General features: G+C 37.0%; 2 protein-coding genes across 3 annotated transcripts; one reads left to right on the plus strand and one right to left on the minus strand.

Annotated features, from left to right (window-relative positions):
- Positions 1-1,365: 1,365 nt before the first annotated feature.
- LOC117331468 lies at positions 1,366-3,559 on the plus strand. Its single transcript, XM_033890196.1, has 2 exons — positions 1,366-1,456; positions 2,269-3,559. The coding sequence occupies exon 2, from the start codon at positions 2,350-2,352 to the stop codon at positions 2,650-2,652; it is 303 nt and encodes a 100-aa protein (XP_033746087.1). The 5' UTR covers positions 1,366-1,456; positions 2,269-2,349; the 3' UTR covers positions 2,653-3,559.
- A 3,622-nt stretch (positions 3,560-7,181) lies between these two features.
- On the minus strand, positions 7,182-26,605 carry LOC117331469. Of its 2 annotated transcripts, XR_004533557.1 has the most exons (8): positions 26,035-26,605; positions 23,766-23,869; positions 21,676-22,417; positions 20,958-21,113; positions 18,078-18,247; positions 15,886-16,095; positions 15,367-15,538; positions 14,409-14,542 (listed from the first exon to the last, which is right to left on the minus strand). XR_004533557.1 is itself a non-coding variant. In XM_033890197.1 (7 exons), the coding sequence occupies exons 4-7, from the start codon at positions 14,525-14,527 to the stop codon at positions 9,118-9,120; spliced, it is 1,836 nt and encodes a 611-aa protein (XP_033746088.1). In that variant the 5' UTR covers positions 14,528-14,542; positions 15,367-15,538; positions 15,886-16,095; positions 18,078-18,226; the 3' UTR covers positions 7,182-9,117. The 2 variants fall into 2 exon arrangements, 1 of the variants encoding a protein (XP_033746088.1); XM_033890197.1 differs by lacking the exons at positions 20,958-21,113; positions 21,676-22,417; positions 23,766-23,869; positions 26,035-26,605 and adding exons at positions 7,182-10,404; positions 13,512-13,745; positions 13,928-14,062 and having other exon boundaries at positions 14,348-14,542; positions 18,078-18,226.
- Positions 26,606-27,570: the final 965 nt, after the last annotated feature.

A 27,570-nucleotide genomic window follows, 5' to 3' on the forward strand; every position in this document is an offset into this window, starting at 1 on the left:
TCCGTTATCCTTTGAAACAGTTATCCTTTTTCTTATGACGAGCGTCTGTTAAATTTAGAATAAAGTCTTTTCTCAGGAGAAATCGCAGGGACATGGGTGCTTGACTGTCAATAATGGGCGCCGCTATCTTAGATTCAAGTAATCAAATAAATGAATAAGATTGCGATTATCTTATTAGTGTTGTGTTGAGTTATTTAACTTAAGCTATAAGCATTATTCTTAATTTTTCTTAGGTTTATGAAGTCATAGACAAAAAAAAAAACGGATTGGTATCCCGACTATGAATAATGCCCATCCGTTTTTTTGTTTATGACTTCATAACCTAACAACAAAAGAGAGAGAAAAAAACTCTTAAAACGTTACAAAAGACACAAGAAACATAACCAACGACAATGAAAAATACCATATTTAACGACCACGAGTCGTGCGACCAGTTTTTTACAACGATAATATGAGTCGACAGCGGCGGAATTGTGACCTGGTTTGGATACTCATGTATATGCAAATAAGGCGTAGTGATATTGATATCAATATGGAAATAAAAAAGTTACTAATTAAAAATTCATTATTAGTCATGATCTAGTTATATGCCAAATCCAATGTAGTTAGACCGTCTTTCAAACTGGCATGCCCACAGTTCTTCAATCCATGAACTTGATAACCGCGGAGTATATGCACGTATATAGTATGCATGCTTCCCGCCAAAAAGGTCGACTAACCATTATCACTACTGGAGTACAAGACCCTTGGTCTGGAGCGTTTCTGTGAGACGAACGTGCTATTAATGTTAGTGGAATATAGCAGCCTTTTTTTATGAGAAATCCAACACCAATATGATAAACAATTAACCTCTTTATATGACACCAGTTTTCCAAAGATTGGTTTTCTAAAGTATAGTTAGCTGCGGGTATTTCTGGATAGGCGATTGGGTACCGTAGATCGTAAGTTCGAGGCCTGGTCAAGGCGCGAGTCATAAAGTTGTCTTCCTTTGTCAACTGTGTTACTATGTTATATATATAGTAAGCTGCGGGTATTTCTGGCTTGGGTAGATCGTAAGTTCGAGGCCCGGTTAGGGCACGAGTCATAAAGTTGTCCGAAGATAAAGATTTGAATTTTCTGCTACCCAGGTATTCATATCATCTAATAGACGACTTCCACTATGATCATGTCAGGATATCGGGTCGACCATCACTGCGCCATTGAAACGTTCTTTTTTCAAGAACGCTGATGTGGCGCCGGGGTATACCGGATTCCGGTCAGGGTACGAGTCATAAAGTTGTCTTACTTCGTCAACTCTGTTACTATGTTATATATACATATATATAATTAAAAAAAAACTATATATGGTTACCTTTCCACAGGCCTAGGCCCGTACCAGACCGCCAGGTCCACGGCTTACATACCCGGAAGTCGCGAGACAAGACCTCTTAGTCGTCAGCCAACCAATCATCATCACGTAAGCCTAGCTGTTTATCTTTTTGTTTCCATTTTTATTCGCAACAGCTAATGCCACATAATGATGACTGTATATGTTAACAGGTATCTAGGTTATGGCGGTAAACGCTTGCCAACTCTTCAATGTGGTTCGAGTTGGTATGACCAGCACAAAAGCAGAGCCCTCTGCATGATTGATCAGGCTACCAGGAAACTGGAATATTAGTGCAATATGCCAATCTCAAATAATATAACTGTGACATTTTTCCATCATTATATTACTACTGAGCTATTTATAGCAACATGTGTTACATATTTATGTATTCAATTATTATTTAAACTTAACATGTTGTATTTCTATTTTACTATTGATACCAATATTGTGATGATGTTGTAATATGTACATTTTACTTGACCATATGTCAGACGATTCTCGTTGACTCAATATATCATCAAGAATGAATAAAGTCTTTTATGAAGTGATACTTTCACCAGTATTCGCCACATGTGATTATTTCTGTAATCGAGTAATTTTCTTCTTCATTGATTTTTCTATTAAACATGTACTGTCTGATGCTATGCTGTTAACAACACACCCGGAGTCTTAATTTTGTATATAAATATATATATATATAGTCATCCTTGTAGATTCTTACTGATGATAAAGGCCAAAAGAGTGAAAATCAGAAATAGCAATTGTTGAAAACATGAGAATATCAGAGAAGAAAATTACTACATAACTTAATCTATTTTGATAATTTCATATATCGCATTTTAAATTAAATTGAGCTGCAGTTGTATTCATGATATTTATTTTTTCGCGGCATGTTTCAGGCAAGAATTGTAAGTGAAGGCGCCGGTGCTTCTGGTGCACATCGTGCGCCTACTGTTGTCCAACAGGATGTGTCTTCCCAAATGAATAATGTGCTGTCGGAATTTTGTCAAAAGATGACGGAAAATTTTGCCGCCCAGTTGGAGAAAGAACGTCGCCATTATCAGGAAGACATGGATAAACGTATGGAAGAGAGGTTTTCTGTGTTCCAGAAAGACTGGAGTGATCAAAAAGACGAACTGCTTCAGAGAAATGAAGAAGCTATCAACCATTTACAAGAGTGTGTGGACAAACTACACCAGTCCAACCTCGAGTACCAACATCTGAGGGAGAAATACGAAAAGTTGAAAAACATTGCAACGCGATATACGAGACAAGGAGAATGAACGATGGCAAAAGCTTACACAGTCGAACATGGACAATGTGGGTTTACGCAAGGAAAATGACGAATTGCGTCGCAGAATATCTGGTCTCCAAGACCAGGTTCTGGATTTAAATGGCGAAGTTCGAGTTGCCAAGGACAATGAGCATCAAGATAGAACGGAAATTGAACGACTTACTGCAGAGAATACAAGATTGGAACGTGAGTTGGACGGAAAAAAAAAGAGAAGCAGAAAAAATCAAACGAGAAGCAGAGGACATGTATTCCAAAATTCAGACGGATATGCTGTCCCAGAGGAAGACATCCAGCCCAGAGGAAACTGAATACAAACAGGCACTGGAGAGGCAAAACACAAAGCTGGATGCAATATTTGCCGTCATGGATGACCTGAAATCTCAAGAAAAGGCATCACAGAAGGTCATAGTGCCCCGTACAGTGACAATTGGTGGGAATATGCATCAGCGTGGCCAGAAGACAACAAAGAAGTAACATTTTATATGTTCCAAATGAAAAATATTTATTACCGACTGCTTGACTTCATAATTAATTTTGTATGCGTTAAATCAAAGACCATCAGTGACGTCCTTTTTACTGGACGCGATAGACAACGCTAGCTTGCTGCAGTGACGTTTTACAGGTAGAGGTTTTTTATTGGGTGATTTTATATAACATTAGGATGGATACTTCTCTACAAACGTCAACAGTATATAACTTATGTATATCTCTACTCACTGACTACTTCGTCAGATGGTGAAATAGGTTGTCGACCTAACATGACATTGTAGAATTGAACTTTTGTGCAAGGGTTGGTTCGTGTTTGGTTTAGTTTTGAAGCTTCTCGTGTTTTGAAAGTTCTGTTATATAATAATTTATTCACCGCTCATTGTACTTAGTATTTAGTAAAAAAAAAAAAAAAAAAGAAAGAAAAGACGGCAATGTTTTGTGTGTCTCATTAGTTCCTTTATTTTTGTGTTTTAAACAAAAACTAAAATAGAACAAGAACGTTACACGTGCATTTTGGAACAATTTATTGCTTAGCAAGACAGGTTTCCATATAAATGTCATAAAAAGTGCAAATACATATCGATTCGTATATTAAAAGGCAGTAAAGAAACTTGTAGAAAATGAGCTACACATCAATAAACATTTAGGCTTTATTGATTTTACTTTTTGTACCGTTAACAACATGTTAAATAGTAAGTTATTTAATATAAATATAACAAAGAGAAAAAACAATTTGTAAATATATTTTTAAAATGAAACAGAAAATAGGTGTAAACAATATAAAAACTATAACAAGTTTATATAAATGAAAAAAGAAGGTAGCGACAATAAACAGTACAAACAACATAGCACATATACCGAATATCTGACTGACGGTACTTGCTCATGTTCTGACACACTAAACTGGTTATATTATCAATGGGATACCGTCACACTACATTCCCTTTTTGACAGATACCACCATAGGTATGTTTTTCAACAGCCAATCAGAAACGGGTGTTCGCCTTATTACAAACTAAACTTAACAAACCATGATTGTCCTGACAAATAGGATTGGTTTTAACACAAATAGTAATATACGTAAATTAAATGCATATCACACAACATTGTGGGTATTTTTCTACACCAAAAAATGAAAGAAGCACTGTGTGTATATGGCACTTGAAGCTTAAGCTGCATAAGTGGTTATTTTGACCTTTCTATTATTTTTCATTTTGACCTTCCTATCATTTATTATTTTGACCTTTCATTTATTCTTACCTATACATTATTTATGATTTTGACCTTTCGATTTTTTATTTTGGCCTTTATATTATTAATCATTTTGGACCTTTCCATCATTTAATTTGGCTTTTCTATTATTCATTATTTTGACCCTCCTAATATTTATAATTTTGACCATTTCTTTTTTTATTTTGACCTTTCTATTTTTGGTTATTTTGACCATTCTATTATTTATAAGTTTGATCTTTCTATTTTCTATTATTTTTACCTTTATATTATTTATGATTTTGATTTTTATATTATTTGTTATTTTGACCTTCCTAATATTGATAATTTTGACCTTTCTATTATTGGTTATTTTGACCTGACCATTCTATTATTCATAATTTTGACCTTTCTATTTTCTATTTTGTTTACCTTTCTATTATTCGTTATTTTGATCTGGATATCATTGGTTTAAACAATTACTTGATATATGTTCATGATTGTGGTAATTACTACACAAGTTCTTTTGAAAATGAGGATTATTTTCTTGGAGTTCTTGGGTCTTGTGTTGTACATTGTTATATCACGTATTGGGTTATTTTCACGAGTGTGACAGTTGCTTTAAACAGTGTCATTTCCACAGAGGAAATATTTACTGTGTGTTTAGTTACAAAAAAGTGTAATTTACTGTTTACTATTTTTAGGATGGAGATTTAATATAAACACAGGGTCGTTTTCACGGTAAGTTTATCAACTTTGTAGTGAACATGTGTGCATTGAACATTTCCAATAATGTGTTACAGAGTGTTTTACCTTACACAATGCGTCTGCAACACCCGATCTCATTATGGTTGTTCTTTGTCAAGTGTCTCTTGGTGATTATATTATTACATTTCTCCCAGTGAAATATCCGAAATTGTCAACTTGATAAACAACCAGTGCTGACTTACATGTTCTTCCATGAGTGAGTATGACAGAAAAATATAATCAATATCCTCTATATATTTCACCAGTAACAAAGTGTTTTTATCAAATTGACAAGTCCTTATGTTTCACAGGTAATATGTTATTAATAGAAAGATATAGAATCGTTTTCCGTTCAATAAAACATATATTTCACTCGTGTGACAGATCGTTTTCCGTTCAATAAAACATATATTTCTCTCGTGTGACAGAAGAAACCGATATCCTGTTATGCTCCTGATATGGGAAACCATATAATATCCTCCTGTGTATGTATTTCGATACTATTTCTCGTGTTTAGTGGTTTTTAAGTTTGAATTGAAATTTCGTTTACATGCCGTCGCAAACATCTTATATTTACATAGTGTTAATATCTGATTGTTTGATGGAAAAGTTAATATACGTCACTTCTAAAAGGTATATTAAGATGGTGTCGTGACGGAAAAAAGTTTGAATGGACACAACAATATAATCTCACTAGTCCTTCTGACAAGGTGAGTTACTAAAACCTTATAAATGTAATACATGTATAGTTGTATATATAATAGAAAATTATATCTTAAGATAAATTACCTCAAATAGACATTTAGACAAACACGAGAGCTGACAACTGGGTGACAATACGTATAAATCATTGATAACAATTGTAGAACATGTTTTTTTGGCCATGCATAACAGCACAAGGATAAATACACTGCTGGGTCAAAAGTCTTTCTGCACAATCTAATTCTGCTGTATTATTTTGTCATTTAACCCGTTTTTCAAAGAATATTCCTGATTTTGTTGATAGGCCGATTTTAACAAAAGTTTGTACGCTGAAAGATACTGGTTTTATTTTCATGATAATTCCATTCATTTTTGTTGCTGTTTACATGAAAATTTATTAACCACATTTTGATGATATTTTGGTAAGTGTATGAATGATGACGGTGCCACGGGTAACTGAATTGTGTTGCTAATTTTAATTTTTTCTATAACATATGCGTTATTGTGCGTAGGTATTCTACATGAGGAATTTCTATATTTGTCTTGATCAACACGCCAAACATCAATAAAATACAACCATGAATAACGTCAGGGCGAGTGATCGGAAAAAAAAAAAAAAAAAAAACAACATTCAAATTAATATTGAGGAAAGACTTTTGACCCAAAAGTGTATTATGACATATTGAATGTGAAACATTTTTATATTCTGAAAAGTAATATTGCATTTCAATAGTATTTATTCATACATTTTACCCTGCTTTTCATGATAAATGTTTGATCTTGTATATAAACAATGATAGTTTGATAGTCAATTGATGTAGAACATATAGTTACTATGTGAAACAAAAATATAACAATTTTATCATATATCACATATTAGTAGAGTAACAGTAAATTAATAGAAATAAATAAATATATAAATCAACAAATTCTAAATAAAGATAAAAAATACAAACTTGAGCCTTTTCACTCTTCATTACTTTGGTTTGGTTTGGTTTATTTTGTTTAACGTCCTATTAACAGCTAAGGTCATTTAAGGACGGCCTCCCGTGCGTGCGACATGCATGCGTGTGGTGAGTGCGTATGTGTGTTTTGGGAGGCTGCAGTATGTTCGTGTTAAGTCTCCTTGTGATAGACCGGAACTTTTGCCGATTTATAGTGCTACCTCACTGAAGCATACTGCCGAAGACACCCAGCAGCACACCCCACCCGGTCACATTATACTGACAACGGGCGAACCAGTCGTCCCACTCCTAATATGCTGAGCGCTAAGCAAGGAGCAGCAACTACCATTTTTAAAGACTCTGGTATGTCTCGGCTAGGGGACAGGGCCCAAAGCCTTCCTCACAGGGGCGAACGCTCAACTAAAGGCCAAAAGTGAGGCATTGTCAAGGGAGACATTAGGAAGAAGAACGTTGTTCAGAAAGAAGAGAAAAGATAAGATACATCTGACATATTGAACATTATTTAAATGAAGCCCCGCACATTGTTTTTGCCATGGTAACAACGTCCAATAATTCTGTTGCTCCTACAGCGCCACATTGTCTAATTCTTTCGAAGGTACACTCCTTCAGTGTTCACCTAACACCAGTATGCCCCGATAGGGTTTAACCTTCAGTAACGGCAGATGGTGACATCATAAATACATAGTTATACATATATATATAATACATTTCTTAAGTTTGCTACAATGATTCTTCACTATGATATTCAGAATTTTGTATAATTATGTCTCGGCTATCCAGCTTTGTTAGAATAGTAAGTTTTGAGAAACATCAAAATTTATGAACTAATCTGGCCCAGTTTCATCAATGTTCCTTAACTTAAAAACAAATCCATTAATCCTGTATTACTTTCCTATGAGACATTAAATCAAGGAATATTGATGAAACTGGCCCCTAATATTTTACAAAACTTGTTGCAATATTTGACTGTCAACTAATTTGTAAGTCAACTTGAGATTTGAGAAGCAATAAAACCATATTAATTTCTCAAAATAAAATATTAAAAAAAAAAAAGGTAATACAAACTGTAAATAGGTTGTGTTGTGACGCCAACACTCCAATGCAACTTATCTTCTAGGTTTGGTTGGAATGACAACGATACGTTTTCAGAAACTGCGCTAAACACAGAAATGTCAAGATCCCCAGTATCCCCAATGTCCAGAGTCACTGGACCATAAATTCTTAATGATATTCTGTTAACAAAGAGTTTGCTGAGATGTCCACTAAGTTATCTAACTATATACAAAGCTTTGTTAAAACTGGACTTGCTTTTTGAGTAAAGAATCTAAAGTGCCATGTTGATGCCGCCGCTGTAAAGTACCAATTATTGTATCCTCGTCACTACAGTGTAAAACATCGGTGGGTATCCTTTTTTCATTATTGTTGCTACAATGTTTCATTATTATCATATGGCAAGCAATGTCAAACTAGAACTAATCTAATAGCTAGCTAATATCCCGCTACTGATAATTTCAATATACACTTGTATCAGACAGTGGTGCAGAAAAGTAGGTTCATAGATACCTATAACATGTCTATAATATTGTCCTAGTTAACTGATAGTGTAGCCTTAATGAAAATAATCTGTATAAAATAACAATGGCAACTAAAATGTTCGTAAAAACCTGCATGTACATCTACATAATTACGGTTTCTATTATTCATGCTTAGTTTTGTTGAAATTGCTTCACGAATAGCAGTACGGAAAAATCTGTCTAGTCATAGGTCTTCTTTTGGTAACCATGGCATCCAAATGACAGTCAATGTTTTGAAAAACAGTAATTTTGTAATTGTCACCCCTTAAAACCTTACAAATATATCAATTTTCGGCTGGATCAGACAATATCTTGAATTGACTAATCAAGAGCCTCCATTCTGTTTACATAGCAACGACTCTGAAATGTATGAAATTATAGGCATTGATAAGTTACACCAATTGACCAAGTTTAAACAAGCACACTGGGTATTGTTTAAGCAAGTCATGACCACTACCGGCCCCCGCTAAAAATAGTAACAGTGACCTTGACCCAAAAACCTGGAAACTAGAACATGATATGCTCATACTGAAATTAAATACCAACTTTCATCAACATACCTTGAAGCATGGCTTAACAAAACCTGTGTAAAGTAACCCTGCATGCATATTTACACATGGTCCCTATCATTCCTGTGCAGTTTCTTTGACAGTGATTCAAGATTAGGTGTTTTCCGGACAATTTCAACCCTCCAAAATCGTTGCTGTCAATAACAGAAATAGATAATGATTAAAAGGTCACCCTATGACCAATTTCTATGGTAGGGCTCTAATCCTCCCTTATAGTTCTGGAATATTTTCTTTCCTGTAGTTCTGTTGCATTCTTCTCTTGTGTTGGTGGAAGATTTCTCTGTTTCAGTGGTGGAAGATATCTCCGTTTAAGTGGTGGTGGATTCCTCTGTTTAAGTGGTGGTGGAAGATTGTTCTCTTTTAATGGTGGAAGATTACTACCTTGTAGTGGTTGAACATTATTTTTTTGTAGTGTTGAAACATTCCTCCTTTGCGTAACTGGAACTTTCCTCTTTGGTAGTGCCGGAAAATTTGTCTTCTGTAGTGCTGGGACATCCTTCCCAGGTAATTCCAGTGGAACATTACTCACGTGTAGCTTCCTTGTAACGTTCATCGCTCCTAGTACTGGAAAAGTACCTTCCTTTATTTCTGAAACGTTCCTTCTTTGAAATTCTGCAGCATTCCTTCTTTTCAGTGTTTGAAAGCTCTTCCTTTGAAGTGCTGGAACATATCTCTCGTGTAGTCCTAGTGGAATATTCCTCCCTTGTAGTGCTTGAACATTCTTATCTAGAATGTCAGGAACATTATCCTCATGTATTAGTGAAACGTTCCCCTCTTGTAGTCCTAAAACATTCTCCTCTTGTACCATTGGATCATTCATCTCCTGTAGTCCTAAAACATCATTCTCTTGTAGTACCAAATCATTCCTCTCCTGTAGTCCTAAAACATCATTCTCTTGTAGCACCAAGTCATTCCTCTCTTGTATCACTGAAGCTCCCCCCTCTTGTTGTACTAGACCATTCTTCTCCAGTAGTGCTGAGTCATTCCTCCCTTGCTGTACTACAACATCATTCTCCAGTAGTGCTGAGTCATTCCTCCCTTGCTGTACTACAACATCATTCTCCAGTAGTGCTGAGTCATCCCTCCCTTGCTGTACCACAACATCATTCTCTTGTAGCACTGAATCATTCCCCTCTTGTAATAATGCAATGTTCCCCTTTTGTAGTCCGGGGACTTTATCATCTTGTAGTATTGAATCATTTTGCTCTTGTGGTACTGAAACATTTTCCTCTTGTAGTCTTGGAACATTGTTCTTCTGTAGTCTTCGAACATTCTCATCTTGTAGTGCTTGAACATTCTTCCTTTGCTGTGTTTGAGCAATCCTTCTTTTCAATGCTTGAACATTTCTTCTTCGCACCGTTAGAACATTTCTCCCTTGTAGTGCTGGAATATAGACAGCAAAAAACTTCAGTGTGTCCTCAATGCTTGACTGTGACCGGATCATCCTCTTTATATCATCTTGATCTAGACGCCGCTGGTTAAACATCTATATATAACATAAGAAATGGGAATTTGTTATCTATTTGCATATTTATAGGGTATTCATGTACAGATAAGCCTACAGAAAGGTAATGACAAACTTAACCTGGGATCAGTAATGACAACCTTAACCTGGGATCAGTAATGACAACCTTAACCTGGGATCAGTAATGACAACCTTAACCTGGGATCAGTAATGACAACCCTAACCTGGGATCAGTAATGACAACCTTAATCTGGGATCAGTAATGACAACCCTAACCTGGGATCAGTAATGACAACCTTAACCTGGGATCAGTAATGACAACGTTAACCTGGGATCAGTAATGACAACGTTAACCTGGGATCAGTAATGACAACCCTAACCTGGGATCAGTAATGACAACCTTAACCTGGGATCAGTAATGACAACCCTAACCTGGGATCAGTAATGACAACCTTAACCTGGGATCAGTAATGACAACCTTAACCTGGGATCAGTAATGACAACCCTAACCTGGGATCAGTAATGATAACCCTAACCTGGGATCAGTAATGACAACCTTAATCTGGGATCAGTAATGACAACGTTAACCTGGGATCAACCCTAACCTGGGATCAGTAATGACAACCTTAACCTGGGATCAGTAATGACAACCCTAACCTGGGATCAGTAATGACAACCTTAACCTGGGATCAGTAATGACAACCCTAACCTGGGATCAGTAATGACAACCCTAACCTGGGATCAGTAATGACAACCCTAACCTGGGATCAGTAATGACAACCTTAACCTGGGATCAGTAATGACAACGTTAACCTGGGATCAGTAATGACAACGTTAACCTGGGATCTGTAATAACAACCTTAACCTGGGATCAGTAAATGACACTTAGTGACACCCTAACCTGGGATCATAATGACACCTAACCTGGGATCAGTAATGACACCCTAACCTGGGATCAGTAATGACAACCCTAACCTGGATCAGTAATGACAACCCTAACCTGGGATCAGTAATGACAACCCTAACCTGGGATCAGTAATGACAACCCTTAACCTGGGATCAGTAATGACAACCCTAACCTGTTTCTGTAATAACAACCCTAACCTGGGATCAAATGACAACCCTAACCTGGGATCAGTAATGACAACCCTAACCTGGGATCAGTAATGACAACCTTAACCTGGGATCAGTAATGACAACCCTAACCTGGGATCAGTAATGACAACCTTAACCTTGGATCAGTAATGACAACCTTAACCTGGGATCAGTAATGACAACCCTAACCTGGGATCAGTAATGACAACCTTAACCTTGGATCAGTAATGACAACCTTAACCTGGGATCAGTAATGACAACCTTAACCCGGGATCAGTAATGACAACCCTAACCTGGGATCAGTAATGACAACCTTAACCTGGGATCAGTAATAACAACCTTAACCTGAGATCAGTAATGACAACCTTAACCTGGGATCAGTAATGACAACCTTAACCTGGGATCAGTAATGACAACCCTAACCTGTTTCTGTAATAACAACCTTAACCTGGGATCAGTAATGACAAAGACAAATATGTTAAGTCTCGTAACAAATTTGCAGAAATAGTATTAATAGATCATAATCAATTTCAAGTAATATTTCAAATTTAGAAATGCCGACCTTAATGGACAAATAATATTGATAGTGGTTCTCTAACCAATGGTCATGGCTGGGGTTACTATGGCTACCTACATGGCTTGGCTGAGTTTACCATGACTACTTACAGACCATTGCTTGGGTTATTATAACTATCTAAAGGCCATAGCCTTGGTTACTATAACTACATACAGACCATGGCTTGGGTTACTATGACTACATACAGACCATGGCTTGGGTTAATATGACTACATACAGACCATGGCTTGGGTTATTATAACTATCTAAAGGCCATGGCATGGGTTACTATGACTGCCTACAGACCATAGCCTTGGTTACTATAACTACCTACAGGCCATGTCTATGGTTACCATGACTACATACAGATGATGACTTGGGTTACCATGACTACATGCAAACCATGGCTTGGGCTACCATGACTACCTATACTGACCATGGCTGAGAATACCATGAAAACCTACAAAACCATGGCTCTGGTTACCAGGACTACCTACAGACTACCTACAAACTATGACTTGGGTTACAATGACTACCTACAATCCATTGCCAGGGTTACCATAACTACCTACAAGCCATGGGTTGGATTACTATGACTACCACTTGCCATGGCTTGGATTACTATGACTACCCAATGGCCATAGCTTAGATTACTATGACTACCAACAGGCCATGATTAGGTTACTATGACTACCTACAGACTATGGCTTGGATTACTATGACTACCTACAGACCATGGCTTGGGATTACTATGACTACCTACAGACTATGGCTTGGGTTACTATGACTACATACAGTCCATGGGTGTGGTTACTATGACTACATACAGTCCATGGCTGTGGTTACTATGACTACCTACAAACCATGGCTTGGGTTACTATGACTACCTACAGACCATGGCTTGGGTTACTATGACTACCTACAGACCATGGCTTAGGTTACCATGACTTCCTACAAACCATGGCTTGGGTTACCATGACTACATACAGACCATGGCTTGGGTTAATATGACTACATACAGACCATGGCTTGGGTTACCATGACTACCTACAGACCATGGCTTGGGTTACTATGACTACCTACAGACCATAGCTTAGGTTACCATGACTTCCTACAAACCATGGCTTGGGTTACCATGACTACATACAGACCATGGCTTGGGTTAATATGACTACCTACAAACCATGGCTTGTGTTACCATGGATACATACAGACCATGGCTTGGGTTACTATGACTACCTACAGACCATGGCTTAGGTTACCATGACTACCTACAAACCATGGCTTGGGTTACCATGACTACCTACAGACCATGGCTTGGGTTACTATGACTACCTACAGACCATGGCTTAGGTTACCATGACTACCTACAAACCATGGCTTGGGTTACCATGACTACATACAGACCATGGCTTGGGTTACTATGACTACCTACAGACCATGGATTATAAATACCACTCTAGATTTGAGAGGATACCTTTGTCATTGTGTTGATACCACAGTATAGTTGTTGCAGTAGGAGCCTGACCTTGAGAGGCTGCATCTTTTGAGTAATGTTTGATAGTAGCAGACAAACACTCTCCATTATAAAATGAACATCGCTGAGAAAATTTACGCTCGACTCCAGCTGCTCTAGGTTGGCTTTCTCCAAGCCTGTGTGGCCATATAGATCCATCTTTCTCATCTTCTTCCATGAAACAATTCTTTCTTTCTAGAACAGTGAAGTGGAAAGAGGACAATTAACATTCGAATGCAAATAACATGGGTAGATAGAATGAGAGAACTCTGAGGGGATTACATTGCAATGTTTAAATGTTTTTTGTTTTTTTTTGTGAAATGAATAGTTGATATAATTTTGTATTTCAGGGCAAGTAAATTAAAGAGATAGACTACCTTTCTACCGAGTTTTTTCCACAGTTGTGATTTGATATTCTTGAGTTGGACAGTCCATCTGCTTCTGTGCTCTGTACACATCATGTAGTAATCCGTAGATGAGTGACGTAGAAATGAGTTGTACTGGTCTATTGTCTAGGTACCAAAAATACATTATCAACAATTTTAACACAAACTATTATAAATAAAATTTAATGAACCTGTAGATGTTCAAACTTACTAACATCTTGTTACTATAATGAAGAACTTTTTAACTATTTTTTTTTCTTTTATTTTTTTTATTATTACCTGAAATAGATCGATGCAAGTATTCTTCAATCTTCTCTATTAAATAAAAAACAATTGTCTGTGTTCAAAGTATCAATGGCTGTAATAACAGATAAAAGCGATGCCTGAGTTGACAACTGTTGTAGGACTTACATGTGTCTTTTGGTTAGCTTCTGGACGGTCAACTTGTTCTTCATCCACATGACAAGGGATGTTTGACAGTGATTCCCTGGTAGACAGAGTACTGGCTACATGTGGCTGGCCAGTGTGTGTCCGACCCACAGGAGAAACACCAAACTCGGTTACAGCCACACAGGACTGGCTCATTACCATCAGAGAAACTTTTACCTGTAGTAAAAGAAATTCTTTCAAATCAAATTTACATTGTACTTATTACATTTGGCCATTGACTGATAGAATAAAATCAACAAGGATGATAATCATCATCTATTGAAATAATGATAATGAAACCTGTTTTGAACTGGGATTGAGAAAATACACACACTTCATTTAAAAGTGTGAAACAATATATGTCTCTGAAAATTCATGAATGAACAAGGAGCCACAAAGCCTGGCATGAAATGGAAATCACTATGGTCCTTGGAGAAAAGGCAGCAAATACAATAGTAACAGTAAATTCTGTAGTTTTGACAGCATGTATGTTTCTATGGTTACAGAGATATTATAAAATGAAGTTTGGCCAAAGTAGATGAACTCCCCTTCACATGTAACAGATCATTGGCTTCCAAGAAACAAATGAATGATTTATAGGAAACAACTGAATAACCTGTAGGAAACAAATGAATGGCTTCCATGAAACAACTAAATCTCTCCCATGAAACAACTGAATGGTTCATAGGAAAACAACTAAATCTCTCTCATGAAACAACTGAATGGTTCATAGGAAAACAACTAAATGGCTCCCATGAAATAACTAAATCTCTCCCATGAAACAACTGAAGGGCTCACAGGAAAACAACTAAATGGCTCCCAGAAATAAATGTATGGTTCCCATGAAACAATTATGAATCCTATGTGTGCAGTGAATATTTTGGTACTAAGTATGTTAATTTCAATGATACCCCTTTGCCATTACGTTAACATGTTATAGTTATAGTTACTGGTTATAGTTGACTATATCTGTTTAAACAACTAGTAGTCATATAACGTACCAAATCTGGTCACCTTAGCAACCAAGTCACATGATTGCTTCGGACACTGGCGCCATTGACCGGACTTTGCTACTGTATCCTCTGCACGGCTACATAGCCATTGGTTGAAAAGTTGACATGGTAGAAGTATCTGAATCATCACCTCATCCACCACTTCATCACATGTATCATCCTACAAAACCAGCCACATAACAGTGTCTCTCTCACATTTGAGAAAATATTAATCAAACATCGATGTAAAAATAAAATTATGATCGAAATTTCTTATGCTGCCTGCATAAACTATCAAATTGGACAATTTTGGCGTAGATAAAAGCTGGCATCAATGAATGTATTAACAATATTATCAATTACTTGATCCTTGAATATACATGTGCTATTTTGAAACTAAAAGTAGGTATGATTTAAAACTGATGTAAAATGTTCATTAGAATAAGGGGAACTAAAAAAATATAAACCCATACTGGTCCTGTTTTTTTTGTTTTTTTTATTGAATTGATGAATGTATATACAACATACCTGACAACAAATACTGTGACATCGCATCTGAACTTTCTCCCAGATGTATTTTCTCCAGCAATTAACACAGTAGTAGTGTAGGCATGGCAACAGGACACATCCATTCAGCAGTGGTGGATCAAAGTTACGTAGGCATGACTTACAGAATCCAAAATCAACAGTCTGGGTAAGAGAGGTAGGTAACAACTCATAGGATTCCAGCAAACCTCCCTGTCAAATAGAGAGTTGGGGAAGTGATGGCAGTTCAGATTCTTTTGTTCAAATTGTGGTATCTACATTTAATTTTCATCGACTGGGAACCTTGGACAGTCATCACCCAGGACTAACCTTACCAGTTTAACAAAGTCTGGGACAGTCATCACCCAGGACTAACCTTACCAGTTTAACAAAGTCATGGACAGTCATCACCCAGGACTAACCTTACCAGTTTAACAAAGTCTGGGACAGTCATCACCCAGGACTAACCTTACCAGTTTAACCAGTCTGGGACAGTCATCACCCAGGACTAACCTTACCAGTTTAACCAGTCTGGGACAGTCATCACCCAGGACTAACCTTACCAGTTTAACAAAGTCTGGGGCAGTCATCACCCAGGACTAACCTTACCAGTTTAACCAGTCTGGGACAGTCATCACTCAGGACTAACCTAACCAGTTTAACCAGTCATGGACAGTCATCACCCAGGACTAACCTTACCAGTTTAACAAAGTCTGGAACAGTCATCACCCAGGACTAACCTTACCAGTTTAACTAGTCTGGGACAGTCATCACCCAGGACTAACCTTACCAGTTTAACCAGTCTGGGACAGTCATCACCAGGACTAACCTTACCAGTTTAACCAGTCATGGACAGTCATCACTCAGGACTAACCTTACCAGTTTAACCGGTCTGGGACAGTCATCACCAGGACTAACCTTACCAGTTTAACAAAGTCTGGAACAGTCATCACCCAGGACTAACCTTACCAGTTTAACAAAGTCTGGAACAGTCATCACTCAGGACTAACCTTACCAGTTTAACAAAGTCTGAGACAGTCATCACCCAGGACTAACCTTACCAGTTTAACCAGTCATGGACAGTCATCACCCAGGACTAACCTTACCAGTTTAACAAAGTCTGGGACAGTCATCACCCAGGACTAACCTTACCAGTTTAACAAAGTCTGGAACAGTCATCACTCAGGACTAACCTTACCAGTTTAACAAAGTCTGGGACAGTCATCACCCAGGACTAACCTTACCAGTTTAACAAAGTCTGGAACAGTCATCACCCAGGACTAACCTTACCAGTTTAACAAAGTCTGGGACAGTCATCACCCAGGACTAACCTTACCAGTTTAACAAAGTCTGGGACAGTTATCACCCAGGACTAACCTTACCAGTTTAACAAAGTCTGGAACAGTCATCACTCAGGACTAACCCTTCTGGTAACTAGACTGGAGCAGTCATCACCCAGGACTAACCCTGGGTTATTGAACTTCAATAATGTACATGTAGATGGATAATTTGGAAACAGATTTTATTCATGGCTTTACATGTGCACAAAACCCCTGTGATTTAATGTCACACAGACAAAATCAAAAACATTTTCAAAAGTTTTCCCAATTGTTATAGTTTGCGATAATGTCCTTAAAGTCCTGGAAACTCTTAATTTGACCGGAAGAATCTCTTATTATCGCCAAGACATCATTACATGTAGGCACAGACACTCATATGATCGTCGTTTGGACATAGATTTCATCAATAGAAATTGTGCATGATTCTGATGTCTGAATGAAGGAATGCCCTTTTAACAGGGTCACAGGGTCATAAAATAATAAACTGATTGCCATGAAAATTGACATGAGTGATCTTTGTGCCACCATTCAGTTTCTTGCAAAACAGTTGCAATACCTTTCCTTGCTTATTTTCTCTATATCTAGACTTTTTGGGAAAAAAACACAATTTTTCCAAAAAAATAATGATTATTTCAAAATAAGGATTAAAAAAAATGCCACATTTCCCTGTAAATGTTTGTTGGTACAGCAAGAATCATTTTTCCAGTTGAGAAACTTTTCCTACAAGTAAGAATTTTTAGGGGCATCTTTATTTGAGAAAACTAACTCACCTCTACTTTCAAAGAAAATAAATGAGGACATGATTTGTAGCACCAGTGATAATTAAATTTAAAAGATCCATGTAACTTCACTTACATCAAAATCCAAGGCCATTTCCCACATTTTCCTCTTCTGGTCAATAGATTTCTGTACATCTACAGGAGACAGTGTTTTGTAAGCTTCCGGTACTGTCTTCACATCAACTCTGGCTCTACTAACTCTGGCGGTCAGCTGACCAGGCTCAAACTTTGATTTTCCCTGATAGTCTGTAAACATATTCAACACTTCTGGTTTACAAAATATGAAGACATGATTATATCCTCAAGAAAGAACTCATCTGATATCAAGTAATTAATCCAGAGTATAGGATCATGAAATTTAATGTTCTGCCAAGTGAACACATGTCTTAGCTTTGTGGTTATGAGGGAAACACACATCGCTGCTGTGTGGTTATGAGGTAAACACACACCCCTGTTGTGTGGTTATGAGGTAAATACACACCCCTGCTGTGTGGTTATGAGGTAAATACACACCCCTGTTGTGTGGCTATGAGGTAAATACACACCCCTGTTGTGTGGTTATGAGGTAAATACACACCCCTGTTGTGTGGCTATGAGGTAAATACACACACCTGTTGTGTGGTTATGAGGTAAATACACACCCCTGCTGTGTGGTTATGAGGTAAATACACACCCCTGCTGTGTGGTTATGAGGTAAATACACATCCCTGTTGTGTGGTAATGAGGTAAATACACACTCCTGCTGTGTGGTTATGAGGTAAATACACACCCCTGTTGTGTGGTTATGAGGTAAATACACACCCCTGTTGTGAGGTTATGAGGTAAATACACACCCCTGTTGTGTGGTTATGAGGTAAATACACCCCCCTGTTGTGTGGTTATGAGGTAAATACACACTCCTGCTGTGTCGTTATGAGGTAAATACACACCCCTGTTGTGTGGTTATGAGGTAAATACACACTCCTGCTGTGTCGTTATGAGGTAAATACATACCCCTGTTGTGTGGTTATGAGGTAAATACACACCCCTGTTGTGTGGTTATGAGGTAAATACACACCCCTGTTGTGAGGTTATGAGGTAAATACACACCCTTGTTGTGTGGTTATGAGGTAAATACACCCCCCTGTTGTGTGGTTATGAGGTAAATACACCCCCCTGTTGTGTGGTTATGAGGTAAATACACCCCCCTGTTGTGTGGTTATGAGGTAAATACACACCCCTGTTGTGTGGTTATGAGGTAAATACACACCCATGCTGTGTGGTTATGAGGTAAATACACACCCCTGCTGTGTGGTTATGAGGTAAATACACATCCCCTGTTGTGTGGTTATGAGGTAAATACACATCCCTGTTGTGTGGTTATGAGGTAAATACATACCCTGTTGTGAGGTTATGAGGTAAATACACACCCCTGTTGTGAGGTTATGAGGTAAATACACATCTCTGTTGTGTGGTTATGAGGTAAATACACACCCCTGTTGTGAGGTTATGAGGTAAATACACACCCCTGTGGTGTGGTTATGAGGTAAATACACACCCCTGTTGTGTGGTTATGAGGTAAATACACACCCCTGTTGTGTGGTTATGAGGTAAATACACACCCCTGTTGTGAGGTTATGAGGTAAATACACATCCCTGATGTGTGGTTATGAGGTAAATACACACCCCTGTTGTGTGGTTATGAGGTAAATACACACCCCTGTTGTGTGGTTATGAGGTAAATACACACCCCTGTTGTGTGGTTATGAGGTAAATACACACCCCTGCTGTGTGGTAATGAGGTAAATACACACCCCTGTTGTGTGGCTATGAGGTAAATACACACCCCTGTTGTGTGGTTATGAGGTAAATACACACCCCTGTTGTGTGGTTATGAGGTAAATACACCCCCCTGTGGTGTGGTTATGAGGTAAATACACACCCCTGCTGTGTGGTAATGAGGTAAATACACACCCCTGTTGTGTGGCTATGAGGTAAATACACACCCCTGTTGTGTGGTTATGAGGTAAATACACCCCCCTGTTGTGTGGTTATGAGGTAAATACACACCCCTGTTGTGTGGTTATGAGGTAAATACACAACCCTGTTGTGTGGTTATGAGGTAAATACACATCCCTGTCGTGTGGATATGAGGTAAATACACACCCCTGTTGTGTGGTTATGAGGTAAATACACACCCCTGTTGTGTGGTTATGAGGTAAATACACTCCCCTGTTGTGTGGTTATGAGGTAAACACACACCCCTGCTGTGTGGTTATGAGGTAAATACACACCCCTGTTGTGTGGCTATGAGGTAAATACACACCCCTGCTGTGTGGTTATGAGGTAAATACACATGTAACCCTGGTAAATACTAGCCGCAATATACCGCTCGGCTAGAGAGATCTTCTCTTTAGCTCGATCGGTTGAGCGTAAGACTAGTAAGCCAGGGGTCCCGGGTTCGATCCCTAGCGGAGGCAGTGATTTAAATTTAATTAATCCTGCGCTCTGTTACATTGGCGCCCATGTAGGGACTCGGGAATGATACTCATCGCTGCTTGCGAAAGCATCGCTGTTAACCCTGGAAACTCGAGGACGAGTTCTTTCCTGGAGGGTGAGTATGTAACCCTGGTAAATACTAGCCGCAATATACCGCTCGGCTAGAGAGATCTTCTCTTTAGCTCGATCGGTTGAGCGTAAGACTAGTAAGCCAGGGGTCCCGGGTTCGATCCCTAGCGGAGGCAGTGATTTAAATTTAATTAATCCTGCGCTCTGTTACACACACCCCTGTTGTGTGGTTATGAGGTAAATACACATCCCTGTTGTGTGGTTATGAGGTAAATACACACCCCTGTTGTGTGGTAATGAGGTAAATACACACCCCTGTTGTGTGGTTATGAGGTAAATACACCCCCCTGTTGTGTGGTTATGAGGTAAATACACATCCCTGTTGTGTGGTAATGAGGTTAATACACACCCCTGTTTTACGGTTGCTAGGTTAACAACACGACGTGCAACATCCACAAGTTCGTGAACTTTGTACACTCGGTCTGGTTTTCCAGTAAGCTCTTTTCGGAGAAAGGCTGGCAGCAAACGGTGACCTCTTGTGTTAGGCTTCAACAGGACCTTCAGCCTGAAAGTAACCAATATGAAGCAAATTCTATGAAAGATAACTTATAAATAGAAATCTGTGTAATCTCTGTTTCAACAATTAATTATGTCAATAAAATGTAAAATTACTTTCTACATATTTCTTGTATATTACGGGGAAATACACTGTTGTCATGACTAATGGATCTTTTTATCAAGAATTAGTAAATCCACAGCAGGAATTGAATGTAATGCTTATTTAATTAAGCTTTGATAATAACATTTCTGTACAACAAGGCCCTTTGGCAATATCTATTTTTGTAGCATTAGCTAAATATTACAGATCAGCTTTGGTCTTCTGTTCAGTACACATTTTATATCTCAACAAAATTCCAAAATAAACTTAAAATCATCAATAGGTTTATTTTCTTTTTTCTTCTTAACTAATTACAATCTACTTTTATTTTGATTTTTGTAGATATAGATTTTCTCTTCAACAAACTCATTTAAATGTACATTTTCTATTTTTAATTATTGAGGATAAATATTAAAATCGGAGTTTTGTGAATAACTGTTCTACCATTATCAATTCATTATCAATTTACCAGTATTCGGCCACTGATGACCACTTAGACCATTCCGATTTCTGCCAAAGTAACAGATGAGCTTGAGTTGTCTCCCCTGTCACTCCCAGACTCATTTGTTGTGGAACACAATTTCCAGTGAGGATTTGGATTTCATTTGGATTAGTTCTAATTTTCTCTATGCTGTCTTTGTCCACCATACAGCTGCAGAAAGACTTGTCAAAATCTTTGCTCAAGGCATCAGATTTAATTCTATATCTCTTTCCTTTTTTCTTCCACTGGGTCTCTGGTTCTTGTTTTGTACCAACTTTTGTTATCTTCTTTTTGATCACTGATTGGCTAGTACCAATATTCTGTCCGTAAATAAGTGGAGCTTGTTTTGAAGTAGACCTAGGTATTGTGGTATATGAAATATTTTCATTATTTTCTTGACCGCGTAATCTTTTCTTCTTTCTTTTTTCTTTTTTTGTTTTTTTTGAAGAATTGCACTTGGTATCATTTATATAAAAGTCTTTGATTGTAAATTTTCTAACTTGATTTCCTGAAGGATGAATATAGCTTGCAATGTTTCCATCATCAAAATACTCCTCATACAACAGGTAATCTGTAACATGGTTACTGTTGTCTCGGTAACCATCACAGTACATCTGATGCTCCTTGTGATCCAGCCCCTGGTAAAACCAAAGACTCCATGACCTATTGTGATTCCCCTTTTTCTTCCATCCAGACCTTTTAATTTTCGTCTCCCACCTGTGTCTGAAAGCTGATACCAACAGAATTAAATTTCCCATGCTGTGCTCCTTCCCAAATTATAAATAATAGAGTTTGACAGCCTTTAAATTTGTAAATAACTACCTCATATATGGTTTTTAAGCTGCTAATTATTTGAACCAAAAGAATCATGTACCAGTAAACTGAGTGAGTTTTACTATTGTTATTTGATTTGAAGCTGTTATCAGCACTTTGTGACAAGTGCTCCAAACCAGGCTTTTTAATCGACAATAATCATAACAATATTACAAAGTAGTGTGTAGTCAAATCTGTCATCCTAGACCTGTAACTGGGTTTTAGTATACAACTAGTATGGCAGGCCAAGTTGTCATTTATTCGCTGAGCAATGTTGATCCAGTATTTGCCAAATAATCAACTCCTTCAGCGAGTGGAGGAGAGTTCATTACCTCAAATTCAAATCTCATTATTTATAAGATATCTTATGTAATTTCCTTTATAAGATATCTCATATAATATATAAGATATCTTATTTAATTTTCTTTATAAGATATCTTATATCTTTTATGAGATATCTTATATATTATATGAGATATCTTATAAAGAAAAGTATACAAGATATCTTATATAAAGTATATAATTTATTTTATAAAGTTTATAAGATATCTGATATAATTATATAAGATATCTTATACAATAGGCCCATGGGATCTGTATCACTCACCTGGTTGGATTTGACCAAACGTCAAAATAATGTTCATGTTCAATTCCTTAATACATAGCTTTGTTTGTCAATCTCAAACAATGCAATATATGGTTATAGTTTGGGGATCCATGAATAAATATGACACCTTGGCTTGCCATATACAACACTCATCAGGATGTCAACCAAAACATATTTTGTTGGCACTTAATATAACAGTGAAAATATGGTTCACAGTATTGACCTACTTTTTAAGTTACATTCTAGCATCCTTAAGCAGCATTACTCAAGACAAGCTTTGTATGAAGATTTTGTAAAAGGGAATTACTTCCAAGGAAATAAGAGAATAATGATCAATAGTTGATGTTGTCTATCTGGTGGCATTATAAAACAGCCAAAAGTTTACAGTATCTATCTTTACATTAGATTTGAAATACCACATTAAATCAATCGGTGTGATTGGTATGGTTTTTTTATCTGTTTATTATAAGATTGTTTCTGTGTAGATGTTGATATGGTAATCCCATTACATTGTATATATCATTAAGGTATATATTTTTTAAATTCTATATTTAAGTAATTTTCTGTCGGGTACATATTCCTTTCCATAATGTAAATGGTCTGTGTTTGCTAGAATGAGTATTAGCTAAACACTTTGAACAGAATAGTAAACATTTACCTGTATTTGAAGGACATTTACATGGCCCTACGATATTGTCGGTGTTTGTTATCTCATATCTGATCTCGGGGACTGCCACAGGATGGACATCTCCTCGCATCACACTACAAACACATTCAATGACAGTTTGCTACTACTTCAGATATCCTTGTAACCCAAGTTACTGTACACAACAAAACATCATTATTGTACACAATAAAACATCATTAAGTCTGTTGTTTACAGGTAAAAATGTGAACTACCCAATAACTCCATCACATTCAATCATTGCATGACTATTATTGATAAAGTACTTGGTGTACATGTTGGATTGGGAAACTTTTCCCACCATTTTAAAGATTTGTAATTTCAGCCAAATTATGAGCAGGGCAAATTAAACATAGCAGTGAAATTTTGATAACATAAATTAATATTATCTTAAATGTTATATAAATATTAAATAAACATTATATGATTATTATACATGTATAAATATCATGTAAACATTGCATAAACATTAAATAAATATTATATTAATGTTGTACGTACAAATATTATATAAGTTTCTACATTACGAAGTCCACAGATTTATGACCCTGAGACAGGATAAGGAAGGTTATTCAGTATGCCTGCCTTTGTTACCAGGGTAGTTAATACAACAGAACCAAATAACCTGGAGACTATGGTCACTGGCAGTAGTGATATCAGTCTAGACCAACTTCACTCGTTCCTCTTTTAAATATGTTCACCTCAAGAAAATAATCTACCTACAACCCAGTGTTTAAGTATCCTTTTCCAAGCATATCACACTAGATACACAAAGTTTACTGTAAAGAATTTGGCATCCTTGATACTCCAGCGGTTATATCGACTTATGGAATATCATTAAAGGTCATGGAAAAATAGAAAGTACACAATTTAATTGGTGTAAAAAGAAAAAAAAAAATAATAACAAAAAAAACTGCTAACCTGATGCATTTCCTTTGAAGATCACAGAGGAGTGACAAGAGATCAAAGGCAGTCAATTTAACTATGCCTTTATTAATTTATATAGATTCATTTGATGTACATAAAAAGATCAAACAAAAATTATTTTTTGCTTTATCTACAAAGTAGCAGTGACCAGTCTTCGATTCTTCTATTCCTGGAGTAATATACAGACTGCAGAGAGCAAAAGTAAAAGTGACCTCTGGGAGTATCCAGGATGTGGATCTGGTTACAATCACCTTTGACAGGTTTACAGGAGGAAAAGCCAGCAGGCCCAAATAAACCAGGATTTGATTTTGAACCCAAAACATCCAAAATCTAGCAATTTCTCTAACCAATGCAGCTAGCTAGACATTGGTAGTCCTTCAGCCTAGAACTGGCACACAACACTTATTTCTCTTTCCAGTTTCTTTGCTCATAAAGACACCAAAAATCAGGTTAATGCAGGTACATCCTAATTGCCAAGTGAACATGCTACTTAATCAATGTTTGATCACAAGCACAAAATGCAACGAATAGCACTGGACCTAAAATTCTAGACAGGTGTTCTGACCAACCATAGAGCTGTCTGGTTATCGTTATCCAAATGTTTCTGATGTTTTATCAGCCTTTAACAGAGATCTCAGAGCAATCTTGGCACTTACCATTGAATGGTCTTTATTGGTTCTTTTCATTCTTATCTTTTCCCAAAAATAATGATTTCAAAACAAGGAAAACCTTCATATGAAATCTAAGAAAGATCTCAGAACTTTCTTATAAATAGTGATAATTAACAAACTTAAACCATCAAAATCGAAGATGGCTGTCTGTTTGCCATTTTGTTTTCCCAATCAGACTCAGGTTTCAAGGGAATCTACATGTGAAGTTGAGAAACACCCCATCAGCTCTTTTCAGGAAATGGTGATAACAATCTTCAACTGTAAAAATACAAAATGGCCACCTGTCAGCCATTTTGTTTTCCTTATAAAAATCAAAATCAGACAGGCATGACATGGATGGAAGGATGGACAGCCAGACCACAGGCATACAGTAATTTGAACCAAATGGTGGGCTAAGAACTTGATACTGGCTCGGTTAATAGGCCAATATCATATTTTGTAAATGTTTGATAAAATATTGGGAACTTTCAAATTAGGTTACCACCTGGGACCATCCTGGACCAGTTCTTGTATAAAATGTATCTCCTTTGGTTTAGCAAGACAATAAATGTAAATTGTTTATCATTGTCAAATTAGGATACAATGCAGTTTGTATCACATAAATATATACAATGGACAGATGGGATGTCCAAAATGAAGCATACCTTTTAAGCTGAAGCTTAAGAGATTTTAGTTCCGGTGAAACATTGCTGTGACTGATAGGCCTAACGTTCTTATAACACGTCAGGGATAGGTCAGTTAGAGTTGAGAAATAGCTTCTTGGATAAATGTGATGATTCTCGCATTTACTGTCATGGTATGAGATAGTTTGTTCTTTGAGTTCCACAGGGTCCAACTCAACTCTACGTTTTGTTGGTGGAGCAGCCGATCGTTCGTGTAGAACAAGTCGAAATGCATCATTCTTCACTTCATTTCTTTCCACTAGGTCTTCAATGTGATCGAAAAGCATCCATCTTTTATGCTTGTTGAGGGAATATAACAAGCAACCATTTTGGAGATTGTCGTATCCATGGACCATATCCCCGTCGTCCAAATACTCTTCCAACAATTCCAATGCATGATTCTTGTCTTCCAAATCGAATCTTTGATCTAATACAAATTTACAAACTAAACCCTGAGCTCTTGTAGCTTTGTATTTACAGCGCTTGCAAAACTGCATGCTTCATCCCTCTCTGTATGACCACTTTGTTTATATGTTGCGGTGCACGATCTTAATCTTTAAAACGCTTATAATCAATATGCTAATTAGTATGATTAAGCGTTCAACTGATTTACTATGAACGGTTACACTAAACCACCTGCCGGCTTCCCGTAGGCATATATCCGTTAGACTACTATTACCACTACTTTGTGCGAAATCGCTAATACTGAAAAAAGAAAACCACTCTTGTTTACGAACGGCTCCAGGAAAATGTCAGTCAGTAAATAAATCGATGCATTAAAAAAAATATCTCCCCTTTACTTCTATTACCCCTAATCGGTTAATCAGTACATATTTCACATGTATGTATAGATGTATACAGTTGTCCTATATTTTAAGACAACAATTTAAAAGACATTTAAAAAATAATTTTGTTCTGCAACAATGTCAAAACGTTAACTTAACGTTGTTCAAAAAGCTCTATTTATAGTTCTGTGACCTTGACCTTTAAACTTATTATTGTGAAAATGTTAATGTAGTCATCAACTCGATGTTCTCTATCATTTAATCTAGTTTTTCTAGTGTTTACATATATCTGTGGAAATAAGAATAAGAAATGCAATCCCAGAAGGTTCTTGGCACCCACCATTGATTGATCCATATCAGTTTAATGAAAGACTGATCTTTCTCTTCTTTTCCCTTCTTCCACTCTTCCTTCAAAACATTTAATAACTTGATATAACACGGTATAGCAGGAACAACCTGCAATTGTCAAAATCAAAGATGGCCATACTCTATGTCATCCATTTAGTTCTTTCAATCAGACTTAAATGTACAACTGGAGACCAAGGGGGACCTCTACATTCAAATATGAGAAAGATCCATAATGGTCATTTAGTACTTTAAGAAATTGTTAATTAAGTAATAATTGTCAAAATCAAAGATGGCTGCCTGTTGGCCTCGTTGTTGTCAAGTTGGTCCTACAGGAATATGCATTAAAGATCAAGGGGGGGTCTACATATGAAATTTGAGAAAGGTC

Source organism: Pecten maximus, chromosome 7 (genome assembly GCF_902652985.1).
Source record: "Pecten maximus chromosome 7, xPecMax1.1, whole genome shotgun sequence".
Taxonomy (NCBI): domain Eukaryota; kingdom Metazoa; phylum Mollusca; class Bivalvia; order Pectinida; family Pectinidae; genus Pecten; species Pecten maximus.

Coding starts and splice junctions, on each gene's coding strand:
- LOC117331468 (XM_033890196.1), top strand. CDS start 2,350: ATGAATAATGTGCTGTCGGAATTTTGTCAAAAGATGACGGAAAATTTT.
- LOC117331469 (XM_033890197.1), bottom strand. CDS start 14,527: ATGGTAATGAGCCAGTCCTGTGTGGCTGTAACCGAGTTTGGTGTTTCT. Junction 14,063..14,347: donor AAGCTAACCAAAAGACACAT/GTAAGTCCTACA, acceptor TTTGGTACCTAG/ACAATAGACCAGTACAACTC. Junction 13,746..13,927: donor GGAAAAAACTCGGTAGAAAG/GTAGTCTATCTC, acceptor TCACTGTTCTAG/AAAGAAAGAATTGTTTCATG.